The following is an 18,654-nucleotide window of genomic DNA, read 5'->3' on the forward strand; positions in this document are numbered from 1 at the left end:
TAAACTAGTGCATGACGTCGCTGATAGAGAAATACATGAAAAATTTGTTGGCCGTTTCTCTGTCATATTGAGCTTTAATGCTGAATAAACTCAATAACCAAAAGAAATAGTTACTAAATTACTATTGTCACCACCACCATCATCTACTCCTAATACCACAAAGATGGCATTGAAAATGTTGACCACAAATTTCTGGCAACTGCAAAGGAAGTTTATTACCTCTTGCAAGTTCGCTCTCATTAACAGAGTTAATTACTTGGTGTATATTTTCTTGTGGGGATTTGTCACGTACACTTTGTGTTTGATAATACTTCCCCGAAATTTAAGTTATAGGGGATTAGGTCTGGTGATTGAAGTGACAATAGGGTTCTGCTCATTAATTTGTCATTGAAGACATCTTTTATTGCCTATATATTTCGTGACAAAACATAACGGCCTTCTCTCCTGGAAAGAGGGTCATAAATACTTACCGCATTATTTTTGTAAGATTTCCACTGTGGGTGACACCCCATTCTTATAAAACTCATACACTAAGTAAATCGCAAGTGAAATAATCAATGAGGGTGTAATGAAGTGGTTATGTTCTGTCATCGACTATAGCTGTGTTATGAGTTTTAGTTATGTGCCTCACACTATGTATGCTGGTTAAGATATACGTATGAGTTACTATTAAAACCCGAAATCCGTCAAAACCAGTTTCAATTAGTAAAAACTAGCTTAAGCAAATGTTGTTCTTGTTTAAGCAAATGTTGGCGTTTGACAATAAAGTCATTTGACCTCTTGCACTCCAATATTTTTCAAATATATTATCATGGTCAGCCACTGAAGCACAGATTTTGACGATTAAATGGCAAGTTGTAGCTGATTTAAGAGAACACCATATTTTAACGGCTTAAGCAAATGTAGGTAGAAAGAAAGAGAGTTTTCGTAAGATCTAGAATCAGTGACAGGTTAGGTTTAGTTTGTTTAGGTTTTAGTTTGGTAAAAACCTAAGTAAACCAAATCTAAACTGTCATTGACTCTGGATTTTACGAAAACTCGCTTCAATCTATCTGTATTTTTAAAACTAGTTTTTACTAGTTGAAACTGGTTTTGACAGATTTCGGGTTTTAACAGTAACATATGCAGCACAAAAAACCTAAATGTGCTATGACACTTCATATAGTGTTTTCAGAAAAAAAAATATGTATATGTTGTTGTTGTTTTCTAATGCCAGGTGTTTGACAATAAAGTCATTTGACCTCTTGCACTCCAATATTTTTCAAAGATATTATCATGACTAGCCTCTGCAGCACAGATTTTGAGGTGTTCCGAATCCATTTCTTGGTTTGAGTTGCACAATGGGCAGTTAGGGGACTGATATATTCCAATTTCTATGCAGGTGTTTGGCCAAACTATCATGGCCTGTTGCCAATCTAAATGCAGCTACTGACGATTTTTGTGGTAAATCGGGAATTAACTGTGGATTTTGATGCAGAGAGTTCCATTTTTTCCCTTGGGATTGAGTTATCAAATTTTGTTTGTTGAAGTCTAAGTATGTGGATTTAATAAATCTTTTCACAGAGTAATACGTAGATTTAGGCCATGTCTCAAAGCTACATTTTCAGCTGAAGTGAACTAGATTGTTGACTAAATAGCCGGATATGACGTCAGAAGTTATGATCCAAAGTTACATAATGCATAGCATTCAAGTCCAGAGTAGTAAACGAAAATGTTTGCTCGATTGTTGACTTGTTCACTAAACAAACATGGATACCTCATTAAGAGTTGGGGTTATGAAATCTGAAAATGCTTTCGAAGTGAAATAATCTAAATATAATGTAGAATAACACGTTAACTTTGAACATTGATATTGTTAGTACCTTCTGTACAATGTTTTAAACATCATAATATATTAAGCCCTTATCTTTTCCACATATTATCTCGTAATGAAACTGCATTAGGACACTGCCTTCTTAATTCAGTGCTGCACCGTGATGTCATGGTTTTTAGAAAAATAGACTGTGAAGAAGGCCATGTTTCAAGCATACATGTTCAAAGCTCTCTAGTGTGTAGTTTACAAGTCGCCTAGTTGGTAGTCACTAGTGTGTAGTATGGACTTTAGCTTTGAGACACGGCCTAAGTAACAGGTCTGTAAGCAGCAGTGCTGCCCTTCTTTGCTAAAGCAGCCGCAATGTCGTTTCCCAGGATTCCACAATGGGATGGTATCCATTGGAACACAACTCTTTTATTGAGTGATAATAATTGAGAGAGCATTTTAGTTATTTCTGCTGTTTGAGATGAAGGTGTGTGTTTAGAGACGATTGATAGAATAGCTGCTTTGGAGTCCGACAATATAACTGCATTCCTAAATTTATTGATGTGGCATAGAAGATTCCTGAGACTTTCACTTATTGCAATGATTTCACCATCAAAACTTGTTGTTCCATATCCAAGAGATCTAAGAAGTGAGAAGAGACAGCACATAACACCTGCACTGGCACCTTGTTCTCTGGAGATCAAGGATCCGTCGGTGTATAAATGAAGCCAGTTTTGTGGAGGGTACCTAATATTAATTGTCTCTAAAGACAATTGTTTCAGCATTTCAGTGTTTACTTCTGATTTCAGTATTTCTTCTGTTAAATTTAGATTATATTCTATATGTAATAGAGTTAAAGGGTTTGGTTTAATTTGTAAGTTTTCTTTTAAATTCGGGATATTGATTTTCTGTTTTAATTCTTGAACAATGGATATGAAACTTTTTTGAGTTTTCAATCTACAAAGAGGACTGTATGAATGCCAATTGTTACCTGGTAATCTGATAAGTTTTTCATATTGAATCAGTGCTTTTTCTTCTATTGTCATTTTGATGCTGTTAATATTAGTGAGGAATCTCATAGAATCTATTGGCGTTGTTTTGATTCCACCAGTAATGAGTCTGAGAGCTTGGTTTTGAACATATTCTATGTCGTTTATGAAAGGTGAAGTAATTAAAATTTCTCCGCAGTATGTCAGCACTGGCTGTATAAACATTTTGTATGTAGTGTTCAAAGTATTCCTAGAGCATCCCCATTTCTTTCCTGCTAGTCTTTTTAGAAGGGAGAATCTTTTACGAGCTTTTTCAGAAATGTATTTCAAATGGTTGCTCCATGTTAACTTACTATCGAAAATAACTCCAAGATATTTGGATTCATAAGTCCTAGGAAGGTGTTGGCCATTGTATTGGATATTGAATTCTCTTTCTTTTTGACCGAGTGAAAATATTTGGTAGTTACTTTTGCTTAAATTGAGTGTCATCAAATTTGATGTATTCCATTCATGTAGTTGATTTAGAGCTTTAAGAGCAGAATTTTGAATTTTGTCTCTATGTCTGTAAGATCCGGAAGTCCACAAAACTATATCATCTGCAAATAGTGCTGTTTTCATGTTTGATTCCTCTAATAGGGAGGGTAAGTCATTTATATAAATATTGAATAAAGTTGTGCTGAGGACAGCACCCTGAGATAGACCTCGATATGTTTGTCTGTAACTAGAAAGTGAGTTATTGAATTTAGTGGCAATGAATCTTTGACTAAGGAATTCTGATAGCCATCTGAACATATTGCTGGAGATACCTAATATATATATATATATATATATATATATATATGGTATATTCATTTTTATTTTTAATGTAGTGAGAATGGTAGACAATTCGTGGTATTCTTTTGTAACTGCTTTGCAGTCCACATGGTGAAAGCTAGTAGCAGGACACATTATGAAAGCTAGGAGCAGTGGTAAGATTTTAAATTGGGGATACTGTATAAAATAAAGGATGAAACGTAAGTAATATCAGTATTTTTACAGGGTTATTCTTTGAGCTATTTCAAACAAAAAAGTTTAATACAATTTTGCTTGCTTTTCGAGATAAAAATTGTTTTATATGAAATATTCCATAGTGTGTTTTGGGAAAGCCATTGATTTAATTCTCAATATGCTCAGTCAATTTAAGAGAGCAATGTATTATGATAATAAATGATTGAAAGAATTTTAGTTTTGTCCTTTAAGTGTGCAGAAATTTGATCCAAACAAATGTAACTTTTCATCCTGAAAATGAATTTTAAAATGTTACATTTGTTGGCTCAAATCTGTGCATATTTAAAGAACAAAACCAAAATTCTTTCAATAATTTATTATCATAATACACTGCTCTCTTAAATTGACTGATCATATTGAGAATTAAATCAATGCCTTTCCCAAAACATTATGAAATATTTCATGTAAAACAATTTTTATCTCAGAAAGGAAGCAAAACCAATCAGAATTGTATTAAACTTTTTTGTTTGAAATATGTCAAAGAATAACACCTTGAAATTAATGACATTGTTTACGGTTCACTCTGTGTATGTTACCTATGATGAAAGTATTCAGTGAAAATAGGCTATGCTAGGTTAGATTAGGGTAGGTTAAATTAGATTGTTACAAAGCAATCTACAGCATTCTGTGTGAGCTCAGTCACCTGCCACCATATGACAAACAGATCCCAATCTATTCGGGAGTTGAAATGACTTTAAGTTAAACGCAATACCGCAAAATAGCAACAGGAGCTCTGAAATAGTTGTATTGTTGGAACTTACCTTTGATTATAAGAGATGTTGGAAATAATGATGTCCTTCTGCTGTCTTTAGAGTACCAAAACTTCCAGTACAGGGTGTAACGAAAAAGTAGGCCAAACTTCAGGTATGGATTCCTCATATGTAGAGAAGAAAAAAAGGTTATATGAACATGGGTCCGGAAATGCCTGGTTGTCACATTATAGGGGTTACAAGGAGGATTGTTGTGCACTACAGAAGTTAGGTATTAGTTGATTAATGTTTCAGTCTGTGTACATTTGTTTACAAGAACTGTTCAAAATGTCCACCTCCTGCCTGAATACAGGCCGCAGTTCCCTGAATACAGGCCGCAGTTCGTTATCGCACTGATGTCCAGACCTGCTCTCAAATTCCTGGTGTAGCACATATTGTCCGACAGTGTTGCTCAGTTCACACACATTTCAGTCTGGATTGTACGTAGACACACACACACAGTATAATATTATAATAATAACTAGTTCTGTGTTCCATAATTGATAATGGGAGCATCTTAATAAATCAGAATTTAAATCATTTAATGACGAATGCGTCAGGTATAGGAATTACTACATTAAAAAAAAATCATCCCTTTAATCCTTAAATTTCTTCAACAAATGTTTATGCTGATTCATACTTCTATGTTAAAATTAAAAAAAAAATCCACTCTTGCTAATATACAGTCCCGTTTAATCCGCTATTTTTATGTGGTCCCTTGAGCGTATTACCGAGATTTCACCGTATTTTCTTAATTCCGCATGCCTCGGTCATCGCTCTTGAAATTGAACGTGTCGATTCCTGTTGTTTCTGTAACTCATTCTTGCGATGAATGTTTGTTATTAATGAAGACAGTTCGATACAATTCATATTGTAAGCGACAAATGAAAAATAGGTATGATTAAATACTGTAATTATGCAGGATAAAAGGTTATTTTATTTTCTTCCCTTTCAGAAAATATCGGAACAAATACACTGTCTCTTATCAGTTAAAGTACCCCTTTATTAAAAAAAAATAACAAATTGTTTTCTGTCTTGCACTTGATCCAGTACTATGAATAATTGCTTTTTCACACAATTTAAATCAGAATGACATCAGTAATTTGACTACTAGAAACATTAATGAATCTACGAATCACAGACACCATGGAAAGGGCTTTGTTGCGAGAAGGATTTGAAATGTTTACCACTTTGACTTCAAGTCTTCACTGACAATATGATTTAAAACTGCCAACAAAAAGGACAGGCTCTGAATACAGTAGTCTTGCAGGTATTGGTACTCAAAGGTCGCATTCCATTCCTACAAATCCTTGAATATGCGAGCGCTAGTGGTAAATGTAGAAGCCCAAGAAAATTTTCTCAGTATCCTTTAGAATTTTCAGCAGATGAAAGAGTATATTAAACGGGATGATGAACATATTAAGCAGTGGATTTTATGTCATAGAGATATGAAGGGATCGGATGAAAAGAGTGTATAATGCAGGCTAGCATAACAAACGGGCATGTATTATCTGGGTTTGTCTGTACGTAATTTGATAAACCAAGCAAGAAGCTCATATTCCAAAAAGGAATAATGGGAACAGATGAATATGAGAACTTAATTTAACAGTTTAATTCACATGTAGCATGTGTTTTTTTTCTAGAATGGTAATCCTTGGACAATGAGGTGGTCTCTGAGCAATAGGTTGCGAAAAAAGTCGTCTATTCGATTCTTGAGTTTTGATATTATTCCTAAAAAATATGGTGAATTTTTTTTTTTAAATACAGAGTGTATACAAATGATTCATCGGGTTTTGACATCATATATCTTCAAATGTATAATGTCCATCCATTTGTACTAACTTAACAGCCAATTGTAAGAGCAAATGCTTTCTGTTGATCAGTCACCATTTTACTAACCGCCACTAGTGATTCACTGAAGAGCCAGAATGAAATCTGAAATGAGAGATACCAAATTTAACAATATGCTCTTTCTATTGTCTATGAGTACAAATGGATGTACGAGGCGTGTTCTTAAAGTAAGTTCCAAAAGGATGTAGTAAGTAAACGGGAAGATATTTACAAACCATTTTTGTTGCATTGTATTCCCCACATTTCAATTACTTCTCAACATAATCTCCACCATTATTGAGGCATTTATCGAGTTGTGGCACAAGTCTTTCTATCCCCTCATTGTAGAATTCGCCCGCCTGCGATGCGAACCACTCCCGCACTGCTGTTTTCACTTTATCGCCATCAAAATGTTGACCACCGAGGAACTTCTTGAGGTGCAAGAAGAGATGAAAGTCACTCGGAACCAAATCCGGGCTGTAGGGAGGATGGTCAATTTGTTCCCAGTCACGAGCTGTGTGTGGCCAAGCATTGTCATGAAGCAACACAATTCCGTTGGTCAGCATCCCACGGCTCTTGTTCTGAATTGCGCGATGAAGCTTCAAGGTCTGACAATAGGTTTCTCTATTAATGGTTTCACCCTGAGGCAAGAATTCGATGAGTAGGACTCCTTTTCTGTCCCAAAAAACAGTGCACATGATCTTGCGTGTTGACATGTGAGACACCCAAGTCTCGTCACCTGTCACGATATGGTCAAGAAACTCATCGCCTTGCTCACTGTAAAGTGTGAGAAAGCTCAATGCACTGGAAGCTCATTTGGTTTTGTGTTCCTTGGTGAGCATCTTGGGTACCCATTGTGAGCACAATTTTCGATATTGTAATTGATCTGTCACATTTTGTAGAGAACACTCCGCAACATTTATGGAAAATTCAAGGAAAGTGAAGAAATTGTGAACCTCCCTGTCCTCATGAATTTTTTCATCGACAGCACGCACCAAATCATCATTGATCAAAGATGGCTGACCGGTACACTGCTCGTCATGCACAGAAACGCGGCCCTTGTTGAACTTCCTAACCCATCTCCTGACCATACCATCACTAATGGCATCATTACCATACACTTCACAAAGTTGATGATGAATGTCAGCTGGTTTGATGTTTCTTGCATTCAAGAAACGGATAACAGACCACATCTCTCAGTCAGTGGGGTGCTCAATCACTTTAAACATTTCAACTGATCAAACTAGCCACACACACGGACTGAAGCTCTGAAACTGCATACACAGCTTGCCTGAGGACTGAAGAAGAAAACATGCATACACAAAATGATTGCAGTGATGCGACGGCTATAATTGAAAATGGAACTTATTTTAAGAACACGCCTCGTTCATTATACATTTGAAGATATACGATGTCAAAACCCGATGAATCATTTGTATACACTCTGTATCTCTAATACTTTTCCAATTATGACTTAAAACGTGAGTCTGTGTCAATTGACTTGGCCATTTAAAATATGGATAAAACTTCTCATCTTTGATAAGTTTGTTGCTTATTTTCTGTAATTAAATTTTTCAAAACCATTTCCCTCATAACTTCGACATTTTTCAAGGTAATAAATGTGTAACATTTTACATGCAAGTGCAGGTCATATTAGAGAACACGCTGTGCCTTTAGCATTGTTTTATCATTTTAAGTATATTTTTTCGTTAATTCTTTAAGTTAAATGTAAAAGAATAAATTTTACAATTATTTGCTGCAAGAGAAAAAATATTTTTTATTTATATATAGATCTGGTAAGGGCAGGATTTCTTTACACACACATTGTGAATAAAACAGAGAAGAAAACATTTTAAAATGTTAAAAATCGTACAAAATATCGGAGAAATCAATTTTCCCTGCACAAATTGCACTAATTGAAAAATATAATTACCATTCACAATAAATATTTTATGGATTCTAAAAAATTGTTTATTAATCTAAAAGTATTGTCTGATGACTATACTAAATTTCAGTACAAAATTCAATTCAGGATACATGTAGAAATTAAATTTTTGGATTTTACTAAATTTATATTATCGAAAGGTTAATGTACATGTAAGTTAACTCAATATATCATCGCCATGTGGCAAGTTTATTGAATGTATGCAGAAAGTTTTTCATATTACCGAAAATATTCCTTTTCAATTCAATTCAATTTATTTGGCCATTAGACATACAGTTTTAGGCTTCGTCAGAATACATTGATAAAACATATAAATACATTTTAAAAAACACTAATAAAGGAAACAGTAAAATTTAAATAATACAATGAAAACATGAAATAATATGAAACTTTTAAATTGAAGAAAACTAACTAAATTGCAATTAAACTTATTTATTAAAATACAATTTCATACAAATTTGTGTTGTAAAACTCAGCAACAGAATAAAAAGGATTATTTAATAACCAATTGTAAAATCTAATTTTGAAGCTATTGATTGGTAATTTGTAATATTGACTTGGGAGCTTATTATATAATTTCATCCCCATAATTAAAAAGTTTGTGTTGCTCTTGTGCAATCTACAATATGGAATATTAATTTGTTCACTATTTCTAATTCCATGATCATGTATATTGGCCACTAATGAGTAATTGTCGATATTTTTTTCGAGTGTAAAGTACTAGATCATATATATATATTTATGATTGTTAAAATCCGTGATTATCTGATACTCAAAATATACGGACGGCACTAGGGAGTTTATAACCACTTTCCTGTGACATTACAATACAGTCAATATATTTTGGATGACAGCTGCAATTCTTTTGACAACTGTGTGAAGTATTTCAACTCTTTTAGAGTTGGTGTAGTAAAGTGGGAACTCTTAATCACCATTATGGTAGAACATCAATAGCAAAGAAGTTAATACTTTTCTGATGAGGAAATTATTAATGAACTCATGTCGAAACCTCTGCATGAACTGTGCACGTTGTTAATCTCCATAGCAGCTTGACAAAAGAAAAAAAATAGCTGCCCATACTAATTGTAAGGTTGCAAAATTAATGCTTGAATAAAAGATTATCGAACAATTATTTAGTATCTTACGACCTTAAGTAGATCATTTTCACTTATCTGGCAGAGCACATTGAGAGTGCACAAATTTATTTTGCATATCATATTACAGCAGTGGTTCTCAACTGATGTCACGCAGCCCCATGGAGTGTGTCGCGAAATTTTGGAATTGAAAAATACATTTTATGCCATCCAGAAAAGTCTCTTTACAACGCATTTTTTATTTACAACGAAGTCTTTGATATGATAATTTTATTTTGAGACAGACTTTATGAATGAAACAATGCCTGGCTATAATTCGAATGGAAGTGAACACCTGCAGCAATGCTTAGTAATTCATTTACTCTTCCCGCTTAGTAATAAACAAAGTTTAGAATCGTCAGAACATATTTGTCATTTCAGGATATACGTGTGAGCAGATGATAGTGTGGCTAGGCTATTTTATCAAAAGTCCTTTTATTTAGATTTTATCATTGACAAATATTTAATTCGAAAAAGACGATGTGAATCAAGTTTTGGGTCAGATGACAACAGTTCTAATTTAAATAATGTGAGCGAAAATTCCCTCCAGAGTTCACAAAAACGCACTGTGATTCGTAAATATAGTGATGAACACTTGCATTACAGTTTACGTGGCATGAAAATGAATATAAACAAAATCCCGAGTGTCTTATATGCGGAAATGTTTTGTCAAATCAGTCGATGGTGCCGAATAAACTAAAAAGACATTTAGAACTGCCATTTTCAATGTCATACTTGTGTCAATCAGCATTTTCTACCATAAAAATGGTGAAATCTAAATGAAGGAACAGACTGCTGCATCTTGAAGATGATTTACATGTTGGCCTGACAATCATAAGTCCATGTATAGATAAACTCTGTGCAATCCACACATTATTTCAAATAGGTGAGTTTTGAAAAACGATAATAAAAAATCTTTTATTGGACATCCAGCATCATAAATAGGTTGGGATTTTTGACACATACCTTTGTTTTTTTCTAATGGCACTCAAGTTGCTACTTGCTTTTTTAAAATTTTCGATTATGTATTAACATCGAGCTATCTACAAAACTGGAAGTCCGACACTACATAGAGGTTATCGGTGTCTTTTTTTTTTTTTTTGACGGACCGTGCTGAAATGGCGTTCCAGCACCTTTTTATTCCTTTCTTCATCATGGAACCGAAATATGTGTGAATAACTATGTTTTTAATATAAATTTTCTTCGAATTCCGCTTAGACCTTGAAAGTCTTAGTTGGACAAAAAGGAGGTTAAAATCGGAAAAATTTCCGTGCAGTGAACAGTAATCATCTCCCCGTCTGCTATAAAATATTCTACACAGAGTTCCATAACATTTTTCTCCAGAAAGAAAGCACTGTTTTTATCATTAATGAAAACAAATAAGAGTGTCGTGATATCATTGGCATTCAGTAAAGTGTGTCGTCAGTCAAAAAAGGTTGGGAACCACTGTATTACAGGACAGACATTCACAGAGGCTGGGAACTCAGCTACTCTCTCTGTGTCTCTTATACCATGTTGTTTCTTAATGGAACATTCCGAGTAAGTTTTCTTATCCTTAAAGTTATTATGGGCAGCTGACTTATTTGTCTATCTGCAGCAGAGATGTATGCACAGGTTGAAGAGAGGTTTCGACATGAGCTCATTAACACACTTAGTGTTATTTTTGGCATTTAATGTAATGATTTTGATAAATTGTTGTAGTAAATTGCAGTGGAATAAAACAATTACTGAAATAATGTACATAATGTTTGTAATTTGTTTCATTTCAGATTTCAGAGAATGATTCTCTTCCGAAAGTAATTTGTCATCATTGCTTACATAAACTAGAAGTGTTTCGTGAGTTTCAAGAAAGTTGTTTAAAATCTGAAGAGACGTTACGAAAGTTTTCAACATATTCAGTGACATATCCTGCATTTAGAAATGCATCTCAAGAATTTATTCGCGAGAATGAAGAGACAGTTTCACGTTTTTCAGCAGAATTGTTACCAATACCAGTTCCATTGGAACAACATCAACAACAGTCGTCTGGTGCTGTAGCGACAACAGTGGTTGAAGAGGTGAGTATGTTCTTTCTTTGATTAGTACAATGACTACCTAGTTCATATACACATGTGTGTTCTGGGGGTTAATATTTAATATTTGGGAAACGTGATCCTTGGTTCATCTTATGTTGATACAACTCAACATACTTCATTCAAACATGAATATGTATTTTTGTTTTAGTAGGTTATTTTACGACGCTTTATCAACAGCTTAGGTTATTTAGCATCTGAATGAGTTGGGTCCGGGGTCCAACACCGAAAGTTACCTAGCATTTGCTCATATTGCGTTGAGGGAAAATCCCGGAAAACACCTCAACCAAGTAACTTGCCCCGACCAGGAATCGAACCCGGGCCACCTAGTTTCACGACTAGATGCGCTAACCGTTACTCCACAGGTGTGGACATGAATATGTATTAAGGTAGGCTATTTGTACTCAAACCTTGAAACTAAAGCATGGCTTTATTTCATATGCTGGAAGAATGCAACATTTCCCCAGCGAGCAGAATTAGCCTCCACTTCTTTATTATTACGCTTACAAAAAATTAAGTACTTGTAGCATTAATAATGACAGTAGTAATGAGATTGACAGAAGCAGTAACATTATTGTTCTTTTTCTTATAGTTTCCAAACACTTGTTACAGAAAAATCATATAGAGAAAATAGTCACATAAAATCAAACACAATTCAGAGTCAGTGTAAATAATACTACAGAGTCTTGGTGAAGAGAGCAGGCCGAATTGCTGTCCAATAATGTTACGCCACTTCTAAGCCACATAATGTGCATATAATATGTTGTGCAGTTTAGTTCTGTAGTTGCTTTCATCATCATCACCATCATCATCATCATCATCATCATCATCATCATCATCATCATCATGTAGCTTCCAAGATGTTGGGTCACAGTATGTTGGATTATATATTACCTTGGTCTATTCTGTGTTCCAACTATACTTAATGTTAACTCAAAACTCACTATTATAGAGAGATGTACCAGTATCATAAGATATAGCACTACTTAAAGGGTGTCACACACTACTTAAATTGTGTTATTTGAATTGTTGTATCAGTGAAGAAGTGTGTTGTGTCAGTGAAGTGTGTTTGTGTCAGTGAAGTTTTATAGTTTATAGTGGTAGTGCAAAGTATTTGGACAGTGAAATGTTTTTGAAGTCTAAATGAAATCAGGATAGTATCAGTGAAATGTGTCGCAGTTCCAGTGCAGTGAGTGAGTTGACAGCGAAATGAGTGTAGTGCTGAAAGGTACTTGTGCATGTATGAACATATCATACTCGTGGGTTTTAATTCGAACTTAGGGTTAAGATACAAATTAGATTTACTTTAAATGTTATTTTAAATGATTTTTGTTTTATTTGATATGGGATGCTCATTATTATTATTATTATTATTATTATTATTATTATTATTATTATTGCTACTACTACTACTACTGCTGCTGCTGCTGCTACTGCTACTGCTACTGCTACTGCTACTGCTACTGCTACTGCTACTGCTACTACTGGAACCCCCTGCATCGAAATCCACAGTTAATTCCCGATTTACCACGAAAATCGTCTGTCGCTGCATTTAGATTGGCAACAGGCCATGATTGTTTGGCCAAACACCTGCATAGAATTGGAATATATCAGTCCCCTAACTGCCCATTGTGCAACTCAAACCAAGAAATGGATTCGGAACACCTCAAAATCTGTGCTTCAGTGGCTGGTCATGATAATATCTTTGAAAAATATTGGAGTGCAAGAGGTCAAATGACTTTATTGTCAAATGCCTGGCATTAGAAAACAACAACAACTACTACTACTATTAATTATTATTATTATTATTATTATTAGTATTAGTATTATTATTATTAATGGTATTTTTTATTAATTGTGTTTATTATTAATTGTCATTATTGAGTGTAATTAGTTACCACTGCCATCGGGTATTTACCCATTTGCAGTGTGTATAAATACATACACATACATACAGTAGTTAAAAATATTATTGACATAAGTTAAATATAACAACTAATAAAATAATTCTCCTTTATCACTTTTGATAAGAACAACATTAAAGTTTGTAGTAATATATTGAATTAGATAATGACATCACCCTTAACAAAATTGTGACATTGATCGTTTTTTCTCTTTACCCTTCATATATCTATCAACCCTAAATTTGGTTAAACCTTCATATAACAAAATACAATTAAAAGAATCTGTAGAATTGACTCAATAACTCTCAGGAAGACTGTCTTTGAGGTAGGCCTAAAGTAGTGTTTGTAGGGGGCCAGCTATCTCTTTTTATAGGTAGGAAAAAAGAATCTTGATACATTAAAATAAGCTCTATGATGTGCGAGATTTTTGTGTCTTTGCACTGTGTCATAGATACAGATACATCCAATGATTTGGAGCTATATATTGGTTCTATCATCAGAGAAGTAAGGAAAGATGACCATATGTGTTGAATTCAATATGAATTTTGTTGGACGCGCGCATGCATGCACGTGCACATGCACATTATTGGGTGTCTTGCACACAGATGTAACTTGCAGCATCTGGCAGGTGATTTACATTGCTTAGCAAGATGCCCAGCAGTGTGTGTGCACTGGGGTGGTATGCACGCACGTGCATTCATTGATATACTTACATTTAATCATATTTTCTTTGCTGATCCATAGCCAACAGAAAGTGGCTGAAATGTTGAACTACGGTCCTGACAATGCTGACTGGGAAAGTCTTCCTTTGGAATTGAAGAGTACTTTAGTTTTTGTTTGTAATCTACTGATGCAGCTTTTGTTCAGTTACATGTTTTTATAATCCATACTGAGAGGTTGCTATTCTGTGTTTTTGTTGAAGTGAATGTAGTTTTGTGTCTGTGACCTATAGTAATTATAAATCCCTAAGCTCAGTTACACATGTTAATTGAAATGTTTATTAATTTTGTAATAATGATCAGTCACATTAGAGCAATGTTTCTCAAACTTGTTTGAAGTGGGGATCAAAAATTATTATTTTTTTTTTTAATAATTCAAGGCTATTGATAATCTTTAACCCAGATTTTCCCACCATCCTTTTTTAAGGACAGTTGCAGTGCCTTCGGATATTATGTCATTGTTGGTGTTAGGGACATTTTATAAGTTGTGCGATAATGTTGGTAGTATTTGTTAGCTTTAGAAAATATACGTTCCTTGTTTCAGTTTATTTCAACATCATTTAACCGATTTTTGAGAGTAACTAATGTGCTACTGTATTTTTATCACAAAAAATTTTTGGGCTTATCTGGGTTAAGTTAACTTATTAACTAAAAAAAAAAATAAATGCTGGTACTCGTGTTAATGAGATGAATGAGCCTACCAATTATTGCACAACTCTATATTTTGATGTATGCTGGCAAGCTTAAGTCAGAGATCATCACATACATCGAGTCGATTTCAGTACTTTATTTTTATTAGTTAGTGATGAAAAACCTTTTTCACACAGACACATAGAAGCAAACTGAATTATAATCTCTAAAGCACCATTGTACAGTTCACTATATTCTCTTTTCACTTGTGTTGAGGTCCAGAAATTAACCATATCTTCCTCTTGGAATTTCATTTTAAGTCTGGTGTCATTCGAGAGTTCAATTAACTGTTCTCTTTCACTCAATAAAGATTGTTATTTTCAATATCGCAATGAAAGGGATCATGAACCCATGAAAATTCGTCATATTTACTTGGAAAATTGTAACCTCAGAGTTTTGAGATGCAAACATAGGTCATTGCGTAATTATTTTCCAATAATAAGATCATTTTCAACCAAAAAAGACTCTTACGGTTGGAAATGGTGAAAAAAAAATCCTCTGTTTTACTCAACTGTCTCACAAACCAAATTTCCTCTCGAACACCTTTTTTTTTTCTCATGCACATTGAGAACAGTCAAAGAATTGCCTTGTAGAGAGGGATTTAATTTGTTTAGTTTTGAGAATGCATCTGAAAGATATACCAGTATACTTAGCCACATGTCATCAGCAAAAAATGACGTAAAATCTTCGTTAATTTCGTTTACAAATAACAGGACTTCCTGTCTTATTTCAAAGAGCCTTACTCCGTGAGAGCCAACGAACTTCAGAATGAAGAAGAACCTGTTTATGCTCGCTACCCATTACATTGCAAATTAATGAAAATATTCCACTATTCCTAGGCCTTGTCTTAATAAAGTTGATTATCTTAATGCTGTCTTGTAATACAGTTTTGAATTTAGATGACATATCTTTGGCCGCCAAGACTTCCCTGTGAATGAAACAATAGAAACAACTTCACCGACCATATCCACTCTTCACAACTTAGGGGCATCATGGCAAGTCAGCATGCTTAAATGGCATTTCCTTTATTTTTTATGGACTCAGCCCCCAGAATCTTATTTGTTAAAATACAGACTAATCCAGAAATGCATATAGAGTGTTAGTTGGGAGGCCAGAGGAAAAAATACTTTTGGGGAGGCTGAGACGTAGATGGGAGGATAATATAAAATGGATTTGAGGGAAGTGGAATGTTACCGTAGAGACTGGATTAATCTTGCTCAGGATAGGGACTGATGATGGGTTTATGTGAGGGCAATGAACCTCCGGGTTCCTTAAAAGCCATGTGTAATAAGTAAGAAACAGGTTGCACCACGGGAAGGTGAGGATTGAGTTTTGAGTAGGAGAGGTTACGAAATGCACTTGACTACTCCTTGCAACCCCATTTATCATAAAATTGTCTTCATCAAACACCTTGAATCTCTTGTGAAGTCTCACACGTGGAAAATGAATGATTTTGCTACATTTCAGTTGGTTTCAATGGAAAACATGCCAGATATATTTTGTATGAGTGCATAGTGCATTGTGTGTATATAGCCCTATAACGAATTTGTAAACGACTCCTTTTTGATAAATAAGATAAATGCTTTCATTATATCCTGTACAGCTATACATCAGTGCTCCATTCATCCAAATATGACGTAGATCAGACTTTCAGATATCTTGCTTACTCTACGAACAATTAAACTGTATTTAGACCGCCATCTAATTTAAGGCTTTAATATCATATTTTACTAACTCTAAAATTCATCACAGCATGAGAATCAATTATTTTGTTATCTTATTTAGGTGATATTTTAAAAAGTAGTTAGTTTTTATTAAATATAATTAATTATGTTTAAACAGTTATCCTTTCGAGAGATTTGTAAAGTTCAGAATATGGTTTACTATTATTGACACAGTTATATATTTTAATGCTAATACTTTGTCTCTGTTTATGTGTTTAGCGTTCTGAGGAACGTACAGGTGTCCAAAGAAGAGAGATCTATGAACACTCTCCAGCGGATCAGTTAGAAGTGATAATGGTCAAAGAAGAACCTCAAGAAGAAATTGCAGCTGGTGACGAAGACAGCAGGTGGCAAGACACGAGTATAGAAGAAGAAAATGTTATGCAGGCAGAAGAGACTGAACTAGATTTAATATCCCCGGGTGATAGAATAAAGTCCGAAGACTGTGGCAGCATTGAACCTCCAGTTCTCAGGTAATGTGAATTAAAATTAATCTATTTAATATCTACATATATTTTAGAGTTACAAGTACTTCTGCATGCAGTCATTGAAAGGGAAAAACCTGGTAAGGTAACAAAGGTGTAATGTGGGGGAAAGTTTCCAAAAAGAAATCATAATTGATAATCTCGTTTACTTGTACTACTACTACTACCACCACCATACAATGTAACGTTTAGATTCATGTTGAAATTGTTTCTTAGTGTCTGAGTTGTCTTCAGACAGCCATTGAAAAAATGCGCAGACTGGGCAGTTTTGTAAGGACCTCGAGATCCTTTATAAGGCATAGATTTATAAATATAATAAGTGGATCGTAGTTGATTGTTGTAATCATTGTGATGACATTGTAAGCATTTTTGTACTGGTAGTATATGTTTTCCAAACAACAAAGGAATTAATCACTTTACTATCAGATTGTGTTGCTGCCAAAATCGAATTACAAACAGTGTTTTAAAACAAGAGAGTTAGAGATTCATGTTCTGTTTTCGTTGCATGAAAATATTATAAGCCTCTGATTTAAAGTATGTGCAAGACATTTTTCGAATTAAGAAAACTTATAATAAAGAAAAGAATTAAAAAGTTTTATGTAGGAAATTTGTGCATTAATTTAATCATAATACAATTGAATAGTGTTTCACATAAAAACTTTAATTTACTGTACTTGTAACTGAAATCAATCGTTTTAATTCTCTACTTGTAATTACTTATTATCTGTGGACCCCTTTGTAGTGAATAAGGTAGATTTATAAACAAGATCTACAGTAGGGGTACATAGACATTGTACTTCGTTATTACATATACTTTTGTGGTGATACGTAGTAACAGTATTCTGAAGTTCCATTCACAATGTGAAATATAAGTAAAAACAGAGAGAAACTAAATTTTGACTAATACCTCACACATATTATTTTAAGAAAGTATATTAATCAAAATTGTTATTATGAAAGGCAAGTAAGTATTTTGATATTTTCAAAACTTATATAGGAAAAGAAAATCGTCGCTAGTGGGGACATACAGTGTTGAAAATTAACCATATTGGTCGTCACTCTACTTTAAAGTAACTCAAACTCCAGCTTGCTGTCAAAAGCTCAAGAAGAAATCAACATGACAATGTTATACCAAGTTACTCTGTGACTGGATCACTTTAATCATATGACTAGACATCAGATTTATATGCACTGAAAGCTAAGAATGTCACCAAGTATAATAGAGTGGATGTCTGTTGGGAGGGTTTTTCTAGGCCTGATTCAGAAGTCTCCAAATTCTAACTGTAGGTAAATGATTCACATGACTGCAACATGGATCTTGTAAACTGCGCACTGACATGTAAATTACGATTAAGACTGTTGAAATAAAGTACAGACAATAGTTTGTTATGAAGTGTATGTGAAATGTTCATGTGTCAACAATGCTGTCATTAAATATTTCATAAAAAAAAATAAATATTCTGTAAAAAAGAGAATGAGTTCAACAGAAATTAAAGCAGACAAGGATGCTACACTGCGGGAATCCACTCCAGCATTTCTGACTAAAAAAATGGGTGGCACTATTTAAAC

The 18,654-nt window shown here is 34.1% G+C and overlaps 1 protein-coding gene across 16 annotated transcripts in view; it reads left to right on the forward strand.

Annotated features, from left to right (window-relative positions):
• Window positions 1–18,654, forward strand: part of LOC138701344 (uncharacterized) — a 133,951-nt gene that overhangs the window by 5,473 nt on the left and 109,824 nt on the right. For 15 of the 16 annotated variants that reach the window (XM_069828133.1, XM_069828152.1, XM_069828142.1 and 12 more), the window contains exons 2-3: window positions 11,261–11,548; window positions 16,820–17,073. In XM_069828133.1, the coding sequence (XP_069684234.1) occupies window positions 11,261–11,548; window positions 16,820–17,073 (542 nt within the window). The remainder of the gene's footprint in view (window positions 1–11,260; window positions 11,549–16,819; window positions 17,074–18,654) is intronic. The other variant, XM_069828196.1, reaches the window with a different exon arrangement.

The sequence above is a fragment of the Periplaneta americana genome, chromosome 1 (assembly GCF_040183065.1).
Source record: "Periplaneta americana isolate PAMFEO1 chromosome 1, P.americana_PAMFEO1_priV1, whole genome shotgun sequence".
NCBI classification, from domain to species: domain Eukaryota; kingdom Metazoa; phylum Arthropoda; class Insecta; order Blattodea; family Blattidae; genus Periplaneta; species Periplaneta americana.